The sequence below is a fragment of the Chelonia mydas genome, chromosome 14 (genome assembly GCF_015237465.2).
Source record: "Chelonia mydas isolate rCheMyd1 chromosome 14, rCheMyd1.pri.v2, whole genome shotgun sequence".
Classification (NCBI taxonomy): domain Eukaryota; kingdom Metazoa; phylum Chordata; order Testudines; family Cheloniidae; genus Chelonia; species Chelonia mydas.
This window is the reverse complement of record NC_051254.2, coordinates 42,526,119-42,542,554: the sequence shown is the minus strand read 5'-3', so window position 1 is coordinate 42,542,554 and position 16,436 is coordinate 42,526,119. Positions and strand designations below refer to the sequence as shown.

General features: G+C 64.5%; 1 protein-coding gene and 1 long non-coding RNA gene across 2 annotated transcripts; one reads left to right on the top strand and one right to left on the bottom strand.

Moving 5' to 3' along the window:
- Positions 1-393: 393 nt before the first annotated feature.
- LY6G6C (lymphocyte antigen 6 family member G6C) lies at positions 394-14,928 on the top strand. The gene is made up of 4 exons (XM_027832611.3): positions 394-963; positions 10,118-10,200; positions 12,353-12,469; positions 13,521-14,928. The coding sequence occupies exons 2-4, from the start codon at positions 10,149-10,151 to the stop codon at positions 13,727-13,729; spliced, it is 378 nt and encodes a 125-aa protein (XP_027688412.1). The 5' UTR covers positions 394-963; positions 10,118-10,148; the 3' UTR covers positions 13,730-14,928.
- On the bottom strand, positions 3,846-12,425 carry LOC122462832. Its single transcript, XR_006285666.1, has 3 exons — positions 12,334-12,425; positions 5,869-5,988; positions 3,846-5,247 (listed from the first exon to the last, which is right to left on the bottom strand). It is a non-coding gene; the product is annotated as an uncharacterized LOC122462832 (long non-coding RNA).
- Positions 14,929-16,436: the final 1,508 nt, after the last annotated feature.

The following is a 16,436-nucleotide window of genomic DNA, read 5'->3' as shown; positions in this document are numbered from 1 at the left end:
TCTTCCGTGGGCAGGGGGCGGTGTAGCCGGGTCGGCCCAGGATCTCCGAGACACAAGGCGGGTGAGCGAATATCTTTTGTGGGACCCACCTTCTTCTCTGGGTGCCTGTGAACTTGCCCCGCTCTGGCCAGGAAGGGGTTAAGCCAGCCCGCCTGGCAGCGGAAGCCACGCCCCCCGGCCCCTACTGGGCATGCTCCAACTGCCAGCCGCAGTATAAAAGGGAGCGGCCCCGCCTCAGTCTGGGCTGAGCGCCGGAGAGGCAGGACCCCCCGCGCCGGCTCCAGCCCGGGAGCAGCCCGGACCCCCGAGCGCGGGAGCTGGCGGCGCCGAGACCCCGGGCGGCAGCCTTGGGGCTACGGTTAGGACGTCGCCCGGGGGACCGGTTGCCGAACCGGCTCTCGGGCTGGCGTGTGTCGGCCGGCGCCCCACCGACTCCACGCCGCGCGCTCGCCATTGCCAGGGCCCCGGTGGAGAGGCCGGGCCCGGGCCCCCCCGGCCGCCCTCGGCAGCTGGCAGCTCAGCCCCGACTCTGACCGTTCGGCCGCCGAGCCCTCGAGGGCCGCCACACAGACCGGGGTCACGAGGGCGCTTATCCGGTCTCCGGCCTCCAGAGGCTAAGAGGAGGCCGGCGGACGTAACCGTGGATCCGCGACGCCCTTGCCTCACCCCACGGGAGGGGGGACGGGGCGTCCTTGCCCCGCAACGTAGAAAACCATCCGGTCGGGCTCAGCCAACCTTGAGGAAACACGGGGAAACATCGAAAAACCATCGCTTAAACCTGAGCCCGGCTGGAGAAACGCCCCCCCCCCGGCCCCCAGCGGGCGCAAATTCAGAAAAAGGGCGACTTCTAGTCCACTGGCAGCTCGTTCATGTGTCCCAAGCCTCCTGGGGGCCCCGAAGCCACGGAGACCAGCCCGAGAGCAGTAGACGTTCTCAGAAACGCAGACGCTTGACCTGACTCTGGTCTGTTAAAGGCTCAGGGGCAGAGTTTTTAAAGCTATTAAACCCAAGAGGGTGCCGAGGGGGGGGGATTTTTCAAAAGCGTCCAGGCGCCCGATCCCCATAGAAATCAGAGTTAGGGGATCGGGAACCTGGCACCCAGCTGCATTTTTAAGCACCCAAATAGCTTTCAATCCCCGGGTATTTCCAGCCAAATAGCCTGCCGGTCTTAGGCTTCGCGCCCGTCTCGCTGGATCCTTTGCACGCCGGCCGCTGTGTTTCTTATATGCCTAGATCGGGGGTCCTTAAGCAGGGGTACGCGCCCCCCGGGGGGTACGCAGAGTCTTCCAGGGGCCACATCAGCTCCTCTCGCTATTCGCCTAGTTTGACAACTGGCTACCGGGAAAATTCTGGCTCTGTCGCCCGCTCTCGGTCCCTGCCCAAACTCAGAGTCTCTCCAAACTATCGTTCCATGCAGACGACGCCGCGTTCATACGGCCAGGCGTCGGGAACGGGCGACGGGGGGCGGGGGTCACTGGGTGATCCCCTGTTGTGTCCGTTCCCTCTGGGGCACCCGGCCCCGGCCACTGTCGGCCGACGGGACACGGGGCCCGACGGGCCTTTGCTCTGACCCAGTCTGGCCGCGCTTACGGTCTTAGGCTAGACGCGGAAATGTAAGGACCGTGTTTCCAGCCCCATGGATTTATTCCATGATTACAGGGTCAAACTGCGAAACTGTTCACTCCAAGCGGGGCTGGGACGCTTCTGTGTATTGATGTCAGCCGGTCGTTTTTACGGGAGGTGAAATTCGGGGGCATGCAAGGCAAAGCCGGCTCCAGAAAGGGGGGGACAGTCAGAGGCGCCGGCTCCGGGGGGGCTCCGGGGCCCCGGCCTAATGGCAGGAGTCGCCCTGGCAGCAGGGGTAGGCGATGGCGGAGGGGACCCCGGCCCAGGTCGCCGTGTCCTGGGTGCTGCGTGTCACCTGGTCCGCCCGGCTCTTCCGCACAATCGTCTTGTGGCCAGCTGGGGGGGAGAGAGGGAATGCGGGGAGGAAAGGAGCAACGGACGGCGGGAAGAAAGCAGGGAAAGAGAGTGAGAGAGAAGGAAAAAGGGAAACGGAGGAACGAGAGCGAGGAAAACGAGGGAATAAGAAAAGGAACGAGAGAGAGCGACGGAGCTGGAGAACCGGGGACTGGGGACGGGGGACGAGGACGGAGCCGGAGAACTGGGGACTGGGGATGGGGGACGGGGGAACGGGACGGGGATGGAGAACCGGGGACTGGGGACGGGGGACGGGGACGCAGCTGGAGAACCGGGGACTGGGGACGGGGGAACGGGACGGGGATGGAGAACCCGGGGACTGGGGACGGGGACGGAGAACCTGGGACTGGGGACGGGGGACGGGACGGAGCCGGAGAACTGGGGATGGGGACGGAGCTGGAGAACCGGGGGACTGGGGACGGGGGAACGGGATGGGGACGGAGAACCCGGGGACTGGGACGGGGGACGGGGACGCAGCTGGAGAACCTGGGGACTGGAGACGGGGGACGGGGACGGGGACGGAGAACCCAGGGACGGGGGAACGGGATGGGGACGGAGAACCCGGGGACTGGGGACGGGGGAACGGGACGGGGACGGAGAACCCGGGGACTGGGGACAGGGGACGGGGATGCAGCTGGAGAACCGGGGACTGGGGAAGGGTGGAACGGGACGGGGACGGAGAAACCCAGGGACGGGGAAGGGGGACGGAGAGGGAGGGCGCCCCAGGGCGAGGGCAGGCGGCAGGCAGGGGGAAGGAGCCCGAAGCCGGGGGCAGGGGGCCGTTACCGGCGTGGCCCCGGCTGGTGGCGCAGAGCTGCCCGGCCTGGCAGGGGACCGGGTTGAGCTGACGGGGGGCGTCGAACGCGGTTGAAGCCGCATTTCAGGCACTGCAGGGCCGCGCCTGGGAACAGGGAGCAGGGAGATGAGACTGGGCCCCCCCCCCCACAGACCCCCCCCCCCCCCCGGGCAATAGGGGGCTGCTCCCCCGGGGGGTCCATACGGGCAGCTAGGCCTGCCCCAGCCCCACGACAGCGCCCCCTGGAGGGAGCCCCAGGGAATGAGGCGGGGAGCTGGGACAGGCAGGGGGTCTGGGGGGGCAGGCGTTGAGGTGGGGGAATAAGGGGCCGCGATTCAGGTCAGGGGTGGGTCAGGGGTTAAGGGGATGGGGTAAGGCTGGGGGACTGCTTGGGTGGGGAGATGGGGGACAGGTTGGGGGCTGGCCGGGCTCAGGTTAGGATGGGGGGGCAGGGAAAGGCCCAGCCCTCCTTTAGCCAGTGGGGGTTTAACATGGTTTGAAGGGGGAGGGTCCATTCCCCCGCCCTCCCATTCCCACAAGGCCCCCGCTGGGGGATGGAGCTGGGGGATCCCACAGACCCCCCTCCCTGCCCCCAGGGACACCCCCTTTCCCTCCCCGCCCCCAGGGACGCCCCCTTTCCCTCCCTGCCCCCAGGGACGCCCTGCTGGGGGTGGAGGCAGCGAGGAGCCTGGTGAGTTAACAGGGGTGGGGAGGGAGGTGTTGGAAATAGGACTGAGCCCCCCCTGCCCCCCCAGTGCCCCTCACTCCCGACCCGCAGCCCCCTGCCAGCCCAGCCCTGGGCCCCCCCACTCTGCCAGTGCCCCTCACTCCCGACCCACAGCCCCTGCTAGCCCAGCCCTGCCCCCCCAGCTCTGCCGGTGCCCCTCACTCTCGACCCACAGCCCCTGCTAGCCCAGCCCTGGGCCCCCCCAGCCCTGCCGGTGCCCCTCACTCTTGACCCACAGCCCCTGCTAGCCCAGCCCTGCCCCCCCAGCTCTGCCGGTGCCCCTCACTCCCGACCCGCAGCCCCTGCCAGCCCGGCCCTGGGCTCTCCCACCCCTTCCCGCAGCTCACAGAACCGGGGATAGAACCCAGGAGTCCTGGCACCCAGCCCCAGGCTCCGTTTGCCTTTCAAAGCACCAGACACGTCAGCTCATTCAATTGTTTACTTAGGTCGGGCTCCTCCCAAGGCCGCAGAGCCGGTTTGTTACTGGGGGGTCTCTCGGGGCCGTCCGACATGCCGGTTTGTTATTGTAGGGTCTTCTGAGCACGGGTCAGCGCTGGCCAGCTTGTTATGGGAGAGTCCTTGAGCACAGGCCTGGCCTGGTTCGTTATTGTAGGGTCCCTCGTAAGCCCTGGGGCTCTGTGGACTGTTTTGTTGTTCTAGGGCCTCTCTGGGTCTTCACAGGTTGGTTTGTTATCGTAGGGTCTTTCTTGAGTGCTGGGCTTGCACGGGGGCCAGGGTTTCTTTGTAGGCTCTCTTGGGGGTGTTGGAGACCCAGTGGGCCAATGCGTTATGGCAGGGTCTCTCAGGGTCCGGTTTGTTTTTGTAGGGTCATTCAGGGGCTTCAAAGGCTGGTTTGTTATTGTAGGGTCTCTTGGAGGCCGGTTTGTTATTGTCGGGTCATTCAGGGGCTTCAAAGGCTCATTTGTTATTGTAGGGTCTCTTGGAGGCCGGTTTGTTATTGTCGGGTCATTCAGGGGCTTCAAAGGCTTGTTTGTTATTGTAGGGTCTCTCAGGGTCCGGTTTGTTATTGTCGGGTCATTCAGGGGCTTCAAAGTCTAGTTTGTTTTTGTAGGGTCTCTTGGAGGCCGGTTTGTTTTTGTAGGGTCATTCAGGGGCTTCAGAGGCTGGTTTGTTATTGTAGGGTCTCTCGGGGGACGGTTTGTTTTTGTAGGGTCATTCAGGGGCTTCAAAGGCTAGTTTGTTTTTATAGGGTCTCTCGGGGCCGGTTTGTTGTTGTCGGGTCATTCGGGGCTTCAGAGGCTCGTTTGTTATTGTAGGGTCTCTTGGAGGCCAGTTTGTTTTTGTCGGGTCATTCGGGGCTTCAGAGGCTGGTTTGTTATTGTAGGGTCTCTCGGGGGCCGGTTTGTTGTTGTCGGGTCATTCGGGGGCTTCAGAGGCTGATTTGTTATTGTAGGGTCTCTCGGGGGCCGGTTTGTTGTTGTCGGGTCTCTGGTGAGCCTGGGAAGGCAGGGTGCTGGGGGAGTCGGGGTGGGGGGGCTCTGGCTCAGTGCAGGGCCCAGAGCGCCAGGGCCCCCAGCAGGGCAGCGGGGGGGGCGGGGAGGGCGGGGGGGGGCGCGGCTCCAGGGCCAGCGGGCGGGCAGGGCGGGGGGCGCGTTGCAGAGGTCCGTGTCGTTGCACCAGGTGCGGTTGTAGGTGAAGCCGAAGAAGGGGTCGAGGAGCCCGGCCGCGTCACGGGGGGCCCCGGGGGGGCCGCAGCCCAGGGTGGACAGCGAGAAGAGGGGGCCTGGGGGGAGACAAGCCTGTGTCGGGGGGGGCTGGACTCAGAACGACGCCAGCCCCCTCGCCCCCCACCTCTGGCCCCCTGCCCCCCAGCTCCCTGCCCTCCAGCCCCACACCTCCAACCCCCTGCCCCCGAAAATCTCCAGCCCCCCACCTCTGCCCCCTGCCCCCCAGCTCCCTGCCCTCCAGCCCCACACCTCCAACCCCCTGCCCCCGAAAATCTCCAGCCCCCCACCTCTGGCCCCCTGCCCCCCAGCTCCCTGCCCTCCAGCCCCACACCTCCAACCCCCTGCCCCCGAAAATCTCCAGCCCCCCCACCTCTGGCCCCCTGGTCCCAGCTCCCCCTGCCCCACACCTCCAGGCCTCTGCCCCCCAGGCCTCACATCGCCAGCCCCCTGTCCCCCTGCCCCCCGGCAATGAGCCCCAGCCTTCCTGCCCCCCAGCCCTGGCTACCTCAACACCTCCAGCCACGGGGCGAGGCGGAAAGTGGGGGGCGGGGGGGGAGCAGGGGAAGGAGGGGACGGAGCAGAGAGGAAGGAGGGGGGCAGAGTGGGGCAGGGGGACCTGGCCCCCTCCCCTCCCGCCCCCCCGAGGCCCAGCCCAGCGCCCCCCAGTGGGGACTTACCGAAGGCGGCGATGTGGCTCCAGCAGACGCCCCCGGGGGGGGCCGTGCACGTCCCCTGGCCCCACACGCAGCCCTCGTAGGGGTTCCCCACCTCGCACACACGGCACTGCAGCGCCCCCCCTGCCCGGAGAGATGGACACCCCGTCAGACCCCCCGACACCCGCCCTGCCCCCCGAGCCCCTCAGCCCCCCGCCCTGGGGCCGGGGGGAGCCAGCGCCCCCCAGAGGGTTCAGGCCCCTGCCCCATTTCCCCCCCTCTGAGCCCCTCAGCCCCCCGCCCTGAGGTCTGGTGGGAGCCGGCGCCCCCCAGAGGGGACAGGCCCCTGCCCCGTTCCCCGCCCCCCTGAGCCCCTCAGCCCCCCGCCCTGGGGCCGGGGGGAGCCGGCGCCCCCCAGAGGGGTCAGGCCCCTGCCCCATTTCGCCCCCCCGAGCCCCTCAGCCCCCCACCCTGGGGCTGGGGGGAGCGGCGCCCCCCAGAGGGGTCAGGCCCCTGCCCCGCTCCCGCCCCCCGGCCCCAGCCCGGCCCCGCACCCGGTGGCCCAGCAGAGCAGGCAGGCGCCCGCGAGGAGCAGGGTCCGGCCCATGGCGCCGGGGGGCGGGCGGGTTGAGGGCGCCGGACGCCTGCAGCCCCCCTGAGCAGCGGGGGGCGGGGAGGGGGGGTCGGTCGCTGGGTCCCCGGCGAAGCAGGAGCCTGAAGTGGCCTCAGTCCCGCGCCGGGGTGCTGCACGTCTGGAGCCGGGTTCGCCCTGAACACGCCCGAGTTTACTCTGCTCTTATCGGCCCCACGCCGTGGGTGAGGCGCGAAGGGGCAGGAACGGGGCACGGGGCGGGGAATGGGGCAGGGGCCTGTCCCCTCAGGGGGGCGCCGGCTCCCCTCTGCCCCCATGGCAGGGACCGGCTGGCTCAGGGGGGCAGGGAATGGGGCAGGGTCCTGTCCCCTCTGGGGGGCACCGGCTCCCATCTGTCCCCATGGCAGGGACCGGCTGGCTCAGGGGGGCGGGGAATGGGGCAGGGGCCTGTCCACTCTGGGGGGCGCCGGCTCCCCTCTGCCCCCATGGCAGGGACCGGCTGGCTCAGGGGGGCAGGGAATGGGGCAGGGTCCTGTCCCCTCTGGGGGGCACCGGCTCCCATCTGTCCCCATGGCAGGGACCGGCTGGCTCAGGGGGGCGGGGAATGGGGCAGGGGCCTGTCCACTCTGGGGGGCGCCGGCTCCCCTCTGCCCCCATGGCAGGGACCGGCTGGCTCAGGGGGGCAGGGAATGGGGCAGGGGCTTGTCCACTCTGGGGGGCGCCGGCTCCCCTCTGCCCCCATGGCAGGGACCGGCTGGCTCAGGGGGGCAGGGAATGGGGCAGGGTCCTGTCCCCTCTGGGGGGCACCGGCTCCCATCTGTCCCCATGGCAGGGACCGGCTGGCTCAGGGGGGCGGGGAATGGGGCAGGGGCCTGTCCACTCTGGGGGGCGCCGGCTCCCCTCTGCCCCCATGGCAGGGACCGGCTGGCTCAGGGGGGCGGGGAATGGGGCAGGGACCTGTCCCCTCAGGGGGGCGCCGGCTCCCCTCTGCCCCCATGGCGGGGAATGGGGCCCGCCACATCTCACTGATAGTCAGACCCACAGCTTCCAGGCGGGGGCGGGTCCGAACGAAACGGGGCGACTCCCCACCGGGGGGGTGCTGCCTTCCGCCACCAGGGCCGGCTCGGAGACGGTGTCACGGGGCCCGTCTATGCCCCAGCCTGGCCCCATCTCCTGGGTGCGCCCCCCTCTCTCCGGGGTCCCCCCTTTCCCCTGGCCCGGGCTCCTCAGCACCCCCCCCCAAGTCCCCTTTGTCCCGCGCCCCGATCCCTTGTGACCTCCCAGGTCCCTGGCCAGGTTTCCTGCTGATTGGGGCGTCTCCTTGTCTGATTTGAGCCGGGTTCGGCCCCCCACCCCGGACAGCCAGGGGGGCACACGCCCTGCCGGCCTCTGGCCCTGGTCCCAGAGCAGCCGCAACCCTCTCGCCCCCACGGGGCAGTGCCACGGAGAGAGGGAAACCGAGGCACGCATCGACTCCATACAAAGAGGACAGAATGTTCCAAAGTCTGGGTCCAGTTCCCCGCCCCCCTGAGCCAGCCAGTCCCGCCCTGGGGCCGGATGGGAGCCGGCGCCCCCCAGAGGGGACAGGCCCCTGCCCCATTTCCCTCCCCCCCAGCCCCGGAGGCCACTTCTCCACCCTCCCTGACTGAGCCACCCCCTCCCTGCCCCTGTCTCCAGGCCCCTCGGTTTGTGATTTCCCTCCCCGCCCCCGCAGGGCCGAGGCCTCCTCCTGCCAGCCCCGGGAAATTTCACAAACCGCCCCGGCCCGCGTGCGCGTAATGAGCGTCGTGGGCCGGGAGAGCGTTGCTGTGACTCAGCGACCCGTGGGCCGAGCGGGAGCCGGACGCCTGGGTTCTCTCCTCTCTCTGGGAGGGGAGTGGGGTCTAGTGGTTAGAGCGGGGAGGGGGGTCTGGGAGCCAGGACTCCTGGGTTCTCTCCCTCGCTCTGGGAGGGGAGTGGGGTCTAGTGGTTAGAGCGGGGGGGGGTCTGGGAGCCAGGACTCCTGGGTTCTCTCCCCAGCTCTGAGAGGGGATTGGGGTCTAGTGGTTAGAGCAGAGAGGGGCGGGTCTGGGAGCCAGGACTCCTGGGTTCTCTCCCCAGCTCTGAGAGGGGAGTGGGGTCTAGTGGTTAGAGCAGAGAGGGGCGGGTCTGGGAGCCAGGACTCCTGGGTTCTCTCCCCAGCTCTGGGAGGGGAGTGGGGTCTAGTGGTTAGAGCGGGGGGGGGGGCCTCTGGGAGCCAGGACTCCTGGGTTCTCTCCCTCGCTCTGGGAGGGGAGTGGGGTCTAGTGGTTAGAGCGGGGGGGGCGGGTCTGGGAGCCAGGACTCCTGGGTTCTCTCCCTCGCTCTGGGAGGGGAGTGGGGTCTAGTGGTTAGAGCGGGGGGGGGTCTGGGAGCCAGGACTCCTGGGTTCTCTCCCCAGCTCTGGGAGGGGAGTGGGGTCTAGTGGTTAGAGCCGGGGGGGGGGGGGCTCTGGGAGCCAGGACTCCTGGGTTCTCTCCCCAGCTCTGGGAGGGGAGTGGGGTCCAGGGGTTAGAGCAGGGTGGGGGGTCTGGGAGCCCGGACTCCTGGGTTCTTTCCCTGGGTTTTCTGAGTCAGATGTTGCAGTTCTCGAAGGTCACTGCGCTGCAACCCCCTTCTGATGACACAAGTTACTGCCCAGCCCCGGGGTGGGCGCGGAGCCGGAGCCCGAATTCAGCCCTGTGAGCTGCGAGCGAGCCACCGGCCACGAGTGTTTGCAGCCGCCGGCAACAGACAAAATCCTTACGCAGCATTTCCCACTCCTCAAGCAGGGCCCAGGGCCAGGCTGGCAGGGGCTGCGGGTCGGGAGTGAGGGGCACCGGCAGGGCTGGGGGGGAGCCCAGGGGGCTGCAGGTCGGGAGTGAGGGGCACTGGCAGGGCTGGGGGGGAGCCCAGGGGCTACGGGTCGGGAGTGAGGGGCACCGGCAGGGCTGGGGGGGAGCCCAGGGGGCTGCGGGTCGGGAGTGAGGGGCACCGGCGGGGCTGGGGGGGAGCCCAGGGGGCTGCGGGTCGGGAGTGAGGGGCACCAGTGGGGCTGGGGGGAGCCCAGGGGGCTGCGGGTCGGGAGTGAGGGGCACCGGCAGGGCTGGGGGGGAGCCCAGGGGCTGCGGGTCGGGAGTGAGGGGCACCGGCAGGGCTGGGGGGGGGACCCCAGGGGGCTGCGGGTCGGGAGTGAGGGGCACCGGCAGGGCTGGGGGGGGACCCCAGGGGGCTGCGGGTCGGGAGTGAGGGGCACCGGCAGGGCTGGGGGGGGAGCCCAGGGGCTGCGGGTCGGGAGTGAGGGGCACCGGCAGGGCTGGGGGGGAGCCCAGGGGGCTGCGGGTCGGGAGTGAGGGGCACCGGCGGGGCTGCGGGTCGGGAGTGAGGGGCACCGGCGGGGCTGCGGGTCGGGAATGGGGGGCACCGGTGGGGCTGGCTGGGAACTCGAGCAGCCTGTCACCTCCTTTTCTCTGGGTCTTAGTTTTCAATTCCCAGCATCTGGGCGTCTCCCTCTCCCAGGCCCTGCCCCCTGATTGGCTGCTGCCAGCCCCGCCGAGGGATAAATACCCAGGATGGGCCCCGCCTGCCTTAGTTTCCCCAGGGAAACACTTGGAGGGTGGCACTTTCCACCTGCTGGGGCCTCGCCTGCCTGGTTCATTCCCCTCCTTGCTTGGTCACTTTCAGCCTCCCCTGAGCCGCCCTGAACTGAGCCAGGATGAGCAAAGTTCTGCTCCTGGGTTTGTCCCTGCTGCTGTGCGGTGCCCTGGGTGAGTATCGGGGGGTCCTGGGGGGCCAGCGGCCCCAAAGATCTGCCGTGAGGGTGGGGGCTCGGGCTGGGGCCGGGGCTGGGTTCTGAGCTCCGTGACCCAGGTGCGAATCCGGAGCAACTCCGCTTTTGCTAGCGGCCAGGAGAGCGGGAGCCCTACCCTGGGTGAAGATCCTCGGGGGTGTTTGGCTTGCCATGAAACCCCCGGGGCCTTCGGGGTGGGTGGGTGTGTCCCCCCCCAGTACGGGAGGAGGGAATGTCTCCAGGTCTGTCAAGGGCGTTTTTGTCTGAGTAAATCCTGAGTTAGAGTGGCAGGAGTCTGCAGGGTGGAAATTGCGGTGGGGCTGGGAGCCAGGACTCCTGGGTTCTCTTCCTAGCTCTGGGAAGGGAGCAGGGTGTGGTGGTTAGAGCAGGGGGGACTGGGAGCCAGGACTCCTGGGTTCCATTCCCGGCTCGCTGGGTGTCTTGAGCCAAATGGGTCCCTGGCCTGTCTCCCTGCCCAGCACAGAACTTGGGATTTGCTCGGGTGCTTCCAGCTCTTTGGGGCGAGGCTGCCCCCAACCTGGCTTCTCCCAGCGAATCCCAGCTCACCCAGGGGCAGGGGTGGGTCTCGAAACTGTCATTAATAAAACGCAGTTTCAAGAGGGGACCTTGAAGTTTCTTTTCTTGTTGTTTTTTTCTTTCCGAGGGCAGACTGGGGACTTCTGTCTCCTCTAGGAGAGGGGAAATTACGAGGGGATTTTTCTTTAAGCTCCCTTCCCAGATGGAGAACCTTGAAACTGCTTTTTCCCCCCTCCAAGTTTAAAGAGGGGGAAGAGAAAATCGCTTCACCGCTGTGTGTATTTGCACGTTGTGTATGAAATGCTTTCCCTTTGAGGGGGGTGGGGGTGGCGGGAGACTCCTTTCAATTAACTTTTAATAACCAGAGACTCTGAAATTGGTGTCAGTCCCTTGTGCAAGGTGGAAAGCGGTCTGGTCCCACAAGGGTGGGGTGACCGCCTTGCTCATCCGCCCCGGGGCACACACTGGGGAGAGCCGCGACTGCTCTGTTTTGTGGATGTGGGGCGGGAGGGGCCCTGTGGAGCTGCACGACTGGTTTCAGGGCCGTCGGGGCATCGAGTGGGCTCTTGGAATGACTCAAAACCCTCTTGACTCGCTCGAGTGTCCCTGTGGGTGGAGATTGCGCCCTTTCTTGTGGCTGGCGCGCTCGAAACACCCCGCTTGAACGCTAAACTTGGATAACCTCGGAGTTCTCCACCCACTTAAGGGACTCTTAACATTCTTGTATGTTCCCTGGCATGCACAAGGCTGCATTGAAAGCTTAAATTCCTGGGGATAGAACCCAGGAGTCCTGGCTCCCAACCCCCCCTGCTCTACCCACTAGTCCCCCACTCCCCTCCCAGGGATGGGGATAGAACCCAGGAGTCCTGACTTCCTCCCCAGCTGCATGCTGTCGCTGCTCGGCGACCCTGCTCTCCCCTGATGGGATAATGCTCTGGGTCAAGTGTTTCATCCTCGCCCTGCGTGTGATCACATGTGAAACCTCAGGTAGCAGGATTTGGGGCACGTGCCCCAGTCCCTGGCTGGCTCCCAGCCTGGCTAACCCCATTCTGCGTGGGACAAAGAGCCCTTTGAGGGTCCGGTCCTGCCCCGGCCATGGAGCGGGAAATATTGCAGCCGTGCTCAGAGGCGGCTGTGTCTGCGCACCGGGATTGCAGGTAGCTTTCCCCCCTCCACCCCAGAAGCAGCCGCATGGCCGCGTGAGGAGCTCTTGGCTGTTGGGTAGCTTCCTACATGTCCCAATCGCCAGGGCTGGGTAAGTCACTCGAGTGAGTCAGGGCCTCTCTGAGGCTGGTTCTCCGCCTGCCCTGCCCCCCCCCCCAGTCTCTCACACACACCCTGTGGGGTGTGTGCCCACGTGCAGGGTTTCGATGCCAGAGTGCGTCCCACCCCCTCGCACCGTGCCAATCCAGCAAAGAAAACAACAGCAACGGCAAATAGCACCCAGACAGCTCGCTCCAGTGCCTTGGCTTAGTTCTCTCTTGGCACGGGGGCGGTGAACACGGCTCAGAGTGAGGGGTGAAGAACCCAGGAGTCCTGGCTCCCAGCCCCCCATGACTCCCCGCTGACTTACCTCCTGTCTTTCCATGCAGCTCAAGGCCTCATTTGCAGGGTCTGCAAGTTCCAGGTGGGCGCTCTCTGCTTCCACTCCCGCAGCCCCTGCACGCCAGAGAAAGGCCAAGTCTGTGAGACCACCAAGGCCTACATTGGTAAGTCCAAGGGATCCTTCCAATCTCCGTGTTAGACTCACCCCCGGCCTGGAGCCAGGACTGCTCTGAATCTAGGGGGAGGAGCCGGGGGAGTTTATTCTGCAGCGTCTGGTTGCTGTTGGAGATGAGGAACCAACCCTGGATGGGTCGAAGTAGCCTCAGTCACAGCTCAGATCCCGGAGGAGGTCCATCCCTCCAAAGCAAAGGGCCCTTTTTTGCACTAGCCTTGGTTGCCTCCCAAGGCGGCTGGGTCTCCAAGGGACCTCACATGGGGGGTGGGGGGTCTCCAGAGAGCTGCATCCAAACTGCCAGATGAGAGGAACTCAAGGTGAGGGACTAGAGAGGGAGGTCCTGAGACTGGAGAGAGAAGGGGGGGGTTGTCTCTCTTGAAATGGGGGTGCCCTCCAGATGGATGCCCTCCTTTGCTCTTGAGAAGTTGGCGAACAAATCCGGGGCGGGGGGGGGGATGTTCTGGAACGTCCTGGAGTCCAGGGTTTGGCGCTGGAGGGAACAGATAAAGGACAGTTCCTCCGGGCAGGCGCTTGGAAAGGTCCCGTGGGGTTTGCTCCCATCTCTGAGCAATGCAGGGGGGTGGGAGAAGGGAGTTAGAGGTCGGTTCTGGAGGTGTCTACCTCAGACACCCACCTGCCCCATCTCACATGGTCCCCTGCCGCTGGGACCTGCCAGTGGAGATGTTTGGATTCTGTGTCAGTGGTGGATAAAGCTCCTATAACTCAAGGGCAAAACACACCCGGACTGCTGCCCCTGCCCCTCCTATGACTTGTCCCTAGAGAATAACAACCTACTACTGCTAGTTACTGATATGTCTCTCCTCTAGCTCAAGGGGTGGAGGGCAGGCCCAGGGTTCAAATCCTGCTGATGATCCACCTTATGGGTGGTTGGATCACTTTCCCAGAGCTACTGCAAGACCCTCCCCCTTCCACTTCCCCTGCTCAAAGCTGGGGATAAAACAGGAGTCCCTCCGCAAGCCAGGAATTGAACCCAGGAATCCTGTACCCCCTGCTCACGGCTGCCCATTCTCTCCCTGCAGGCAAGGTCCTGCTGTTCTCCAAGTATGGCTGCAGCCAGACCCGCCAGATCTGCAACATGACGGAGCAGAAGGACGCCATCTTCGAGGTCAGCTACAACCGGACCTGCTGTGAGACGAACCTATGCAATGCTGCTGGCCCCACCCGGGCAGCCGGGCTTCCCCTGCTCTCTGGGCTGGGAGCCCTGCTGGGGTGGTGGCTGCTGAAATAACCCCTGGCTCGCCTCTTCCCAGCCCTAGCCTCCACGCCCTTTCTGCTACACACTTTTCCCTCCCGGGTCCGCCTCGCCACACTCTTCATTAGCAGGCTCCACTCCACCCCCTCAAGTTGCTTTTCCTGTGGTCTTCCACCAAGCCTTATTGCCTTCTCCCTGGTTTTCTCCATCCCATAAGTAGCAGCCTCCTCTCTCCTCCCGTGTCCTCTGTAGGTCCACCACAGCCTAGGAAGGGGACCAGGGAAAGCCGGCTACTACAGACAGGATGGGGGGGGGGGGATACCTCAGCACTCCCTGAATCTGCCACCTGCCTTCTGAAGGGTTTCAAGACCCTCCCCGACCCCCCGAGAATCTAATCTCATCTTCTGGCTTGTGTCTCGAAGGGGTGAAGTGATGACCGACCCTGAGCTAAAGCAGAGAGACACTTGCTATTTTAGACACAATGCTGGAGGGGAGTCTTCTCCCTGGAAGCCTCTGCGAACCCTAGCTCAGGACGGCAGGTCTGAATACCCCATCGTCCCATGGGCAGGAAACCATCCTCAGCTTTTCTACCGAGGCTGGTGGGACAAAACTAGCCCCCGTGGCCCTAAGGTTGAGTTGGAGGCAGCTGTACCCCCAAATCTCTCTTGCTCACCCACAATTCTCCTGAAGGCATGCCCCCCAAGCTACGAAGCATAGGCAGCTCCTCCGCCACGCCCCACCCCCAGTGGAGAACAAAGGTCCCGGATCTTTGTCCCAGACACTAGACAGTGGGTTGGTTTGGGGTCTTCTGTATCTCAAGACCTGTGGAAAGCCGATGGATAATTGAGTCCTTTAGGCCTGAACAGAGGTTGAAACTGTGGACCCTAGGAGATCCACACAGCTTGTTCCCATTGGGAACAGCCGCCCTAAATCTCCAGTGGAGACCAGGTGGCCTTCGCATCATCGCCTTAGATGCGGATGGCTTGTGAGCCCTCCCGGGGCATGCCGGTGAGATGGCAAAGCTGGAGAAGGATAAAGGTTGGGTACAGAGGCATAAACCCACCGGGTCCTTTCTGGTGTGTTCATTATAACCATCCTCGCGTCTCCGGGACCGAACCAGCTCGCTGTGGCATCTGTTCAGAAAGCGTCGCTTCCCTCGAAGTCTGGGTGTTTTTTTAATACTTTGTATGTACAGTGACCGGATTAATAATAATAATAAAAAATGGCTTCCTGGTCTTGGAGTTGTCTTCTCTGTGGCTGTGGTCACTCGCCCGGAGACATCAGAGCTCTTGGAAGAGCCCCAAGAATGGTTCATGACCTGGAGAACTTCTTAGGGTAATACAAATAATTAACAAGGCCTCCGTCATGGACCATGCTGTACAAACATGCAACAAAAAGATGGACTCTTTCCCCAAGAAGCTCACAAGTGAGATATAAGACATGGAACAGCAGCCAAATACAGGCAGGGGAGCACGGAGACCATGTTGGTCAGTGTTACAGACCGTGGGATCAGCATTGTCCACTGGTTGTGTGGTTTTTTTGTAGACCCCACGGCAAAGGAGAGGGGAGAAGGATAAGTGAGTTAGTTTTGTGGATCTTTACAGGTAGGTCTTCCCAGGCATGAGGGCCAGCAGGGAGAAAGCCCAAAGGGGCTTGTCTGAAAATGTTTCAATGGGGCGATGGGAGCACGGGCTCCTCCAAGGTGAGGGACGACAGGTCAGCTGGGAATCGTCAGTGACGGGCGTTGAACGTGAAGACAAGTAGCTTGTGTTGGGTACGATGGAGAAGGGGGAGCCAGAGGAGGCTGACGTGGTCTCAGCTGTGCAGTGGCTTTGTGGACAGATCTGAGCCAAGCAAGATTGCGTTTGTGAGGGCCAGGGGAAAGGATGGTCCAGAAACCAAGATGCGCATCTGGACCGGAGGCTTAGCCGGGTGGAGGGATAGGAACGGCTGCATCTTGGAGATGCTACGCAATGAACATCTTGCGTCCAGACCAGTCTGGGGGTGGGGTGGCCAGAAGTACTTTTGCAAGGCAGAGGCGGGCAGGGATTATCTTTGCAGGAAACATTGGTTTCATTGGCAGATATGTTCCCGCCAGACACTGTGATTTGATGAAACTTTTGCACCAGGTCCAGGATACAATTTCTGGTCCAAAAAAAAAAAAGTGTTCCCCCCCCCACTCCCCTCGGAGGAATCACAGGGCGACAGCACTTGCTTGGGGAGGGACCAAGGTTCAAATTCCGGCTTTCCCGATGCCGACATGGGATGGGGGAGACGTGGATTCAGTGGGTCTCCCCCTTTCCAGGCACACTGAACAGCCACCCGGTTTGGAGTGGGTCTCTCTTCTTCACACTGTTCCACTTGGTACAAACAATTAAATATTCCCTGATGCCGGGATTTCAACCTGACTGTCACAACCGCCAGGATCTAAGGTCCGTCTCTTTCTCTCTCATTCTCTGGGGTTATTGGGAGAGGGCAGAAAATTTTCAAAGGCCTCAATTTCCTCCCACTGCAGAACTGGGAACTCTTTTCCCCCCACCCCTTCCATCTCAAACTTCTGAGGATGGACCCTTCTGCCGTTAGCTACCTCCACGTATGCCCCAGGCCAGGAGCCCACCCAGCGGCTGCTCCAGACGGCCAGTCAACTTCTGGATGAGCTAACGTGGCTCTTCTCGGAAGACCAACCCCACCTTGCGCTCAAGATGTCAAGAGATGGAACGTCTCCCAAATCCCTAGGCAAGCT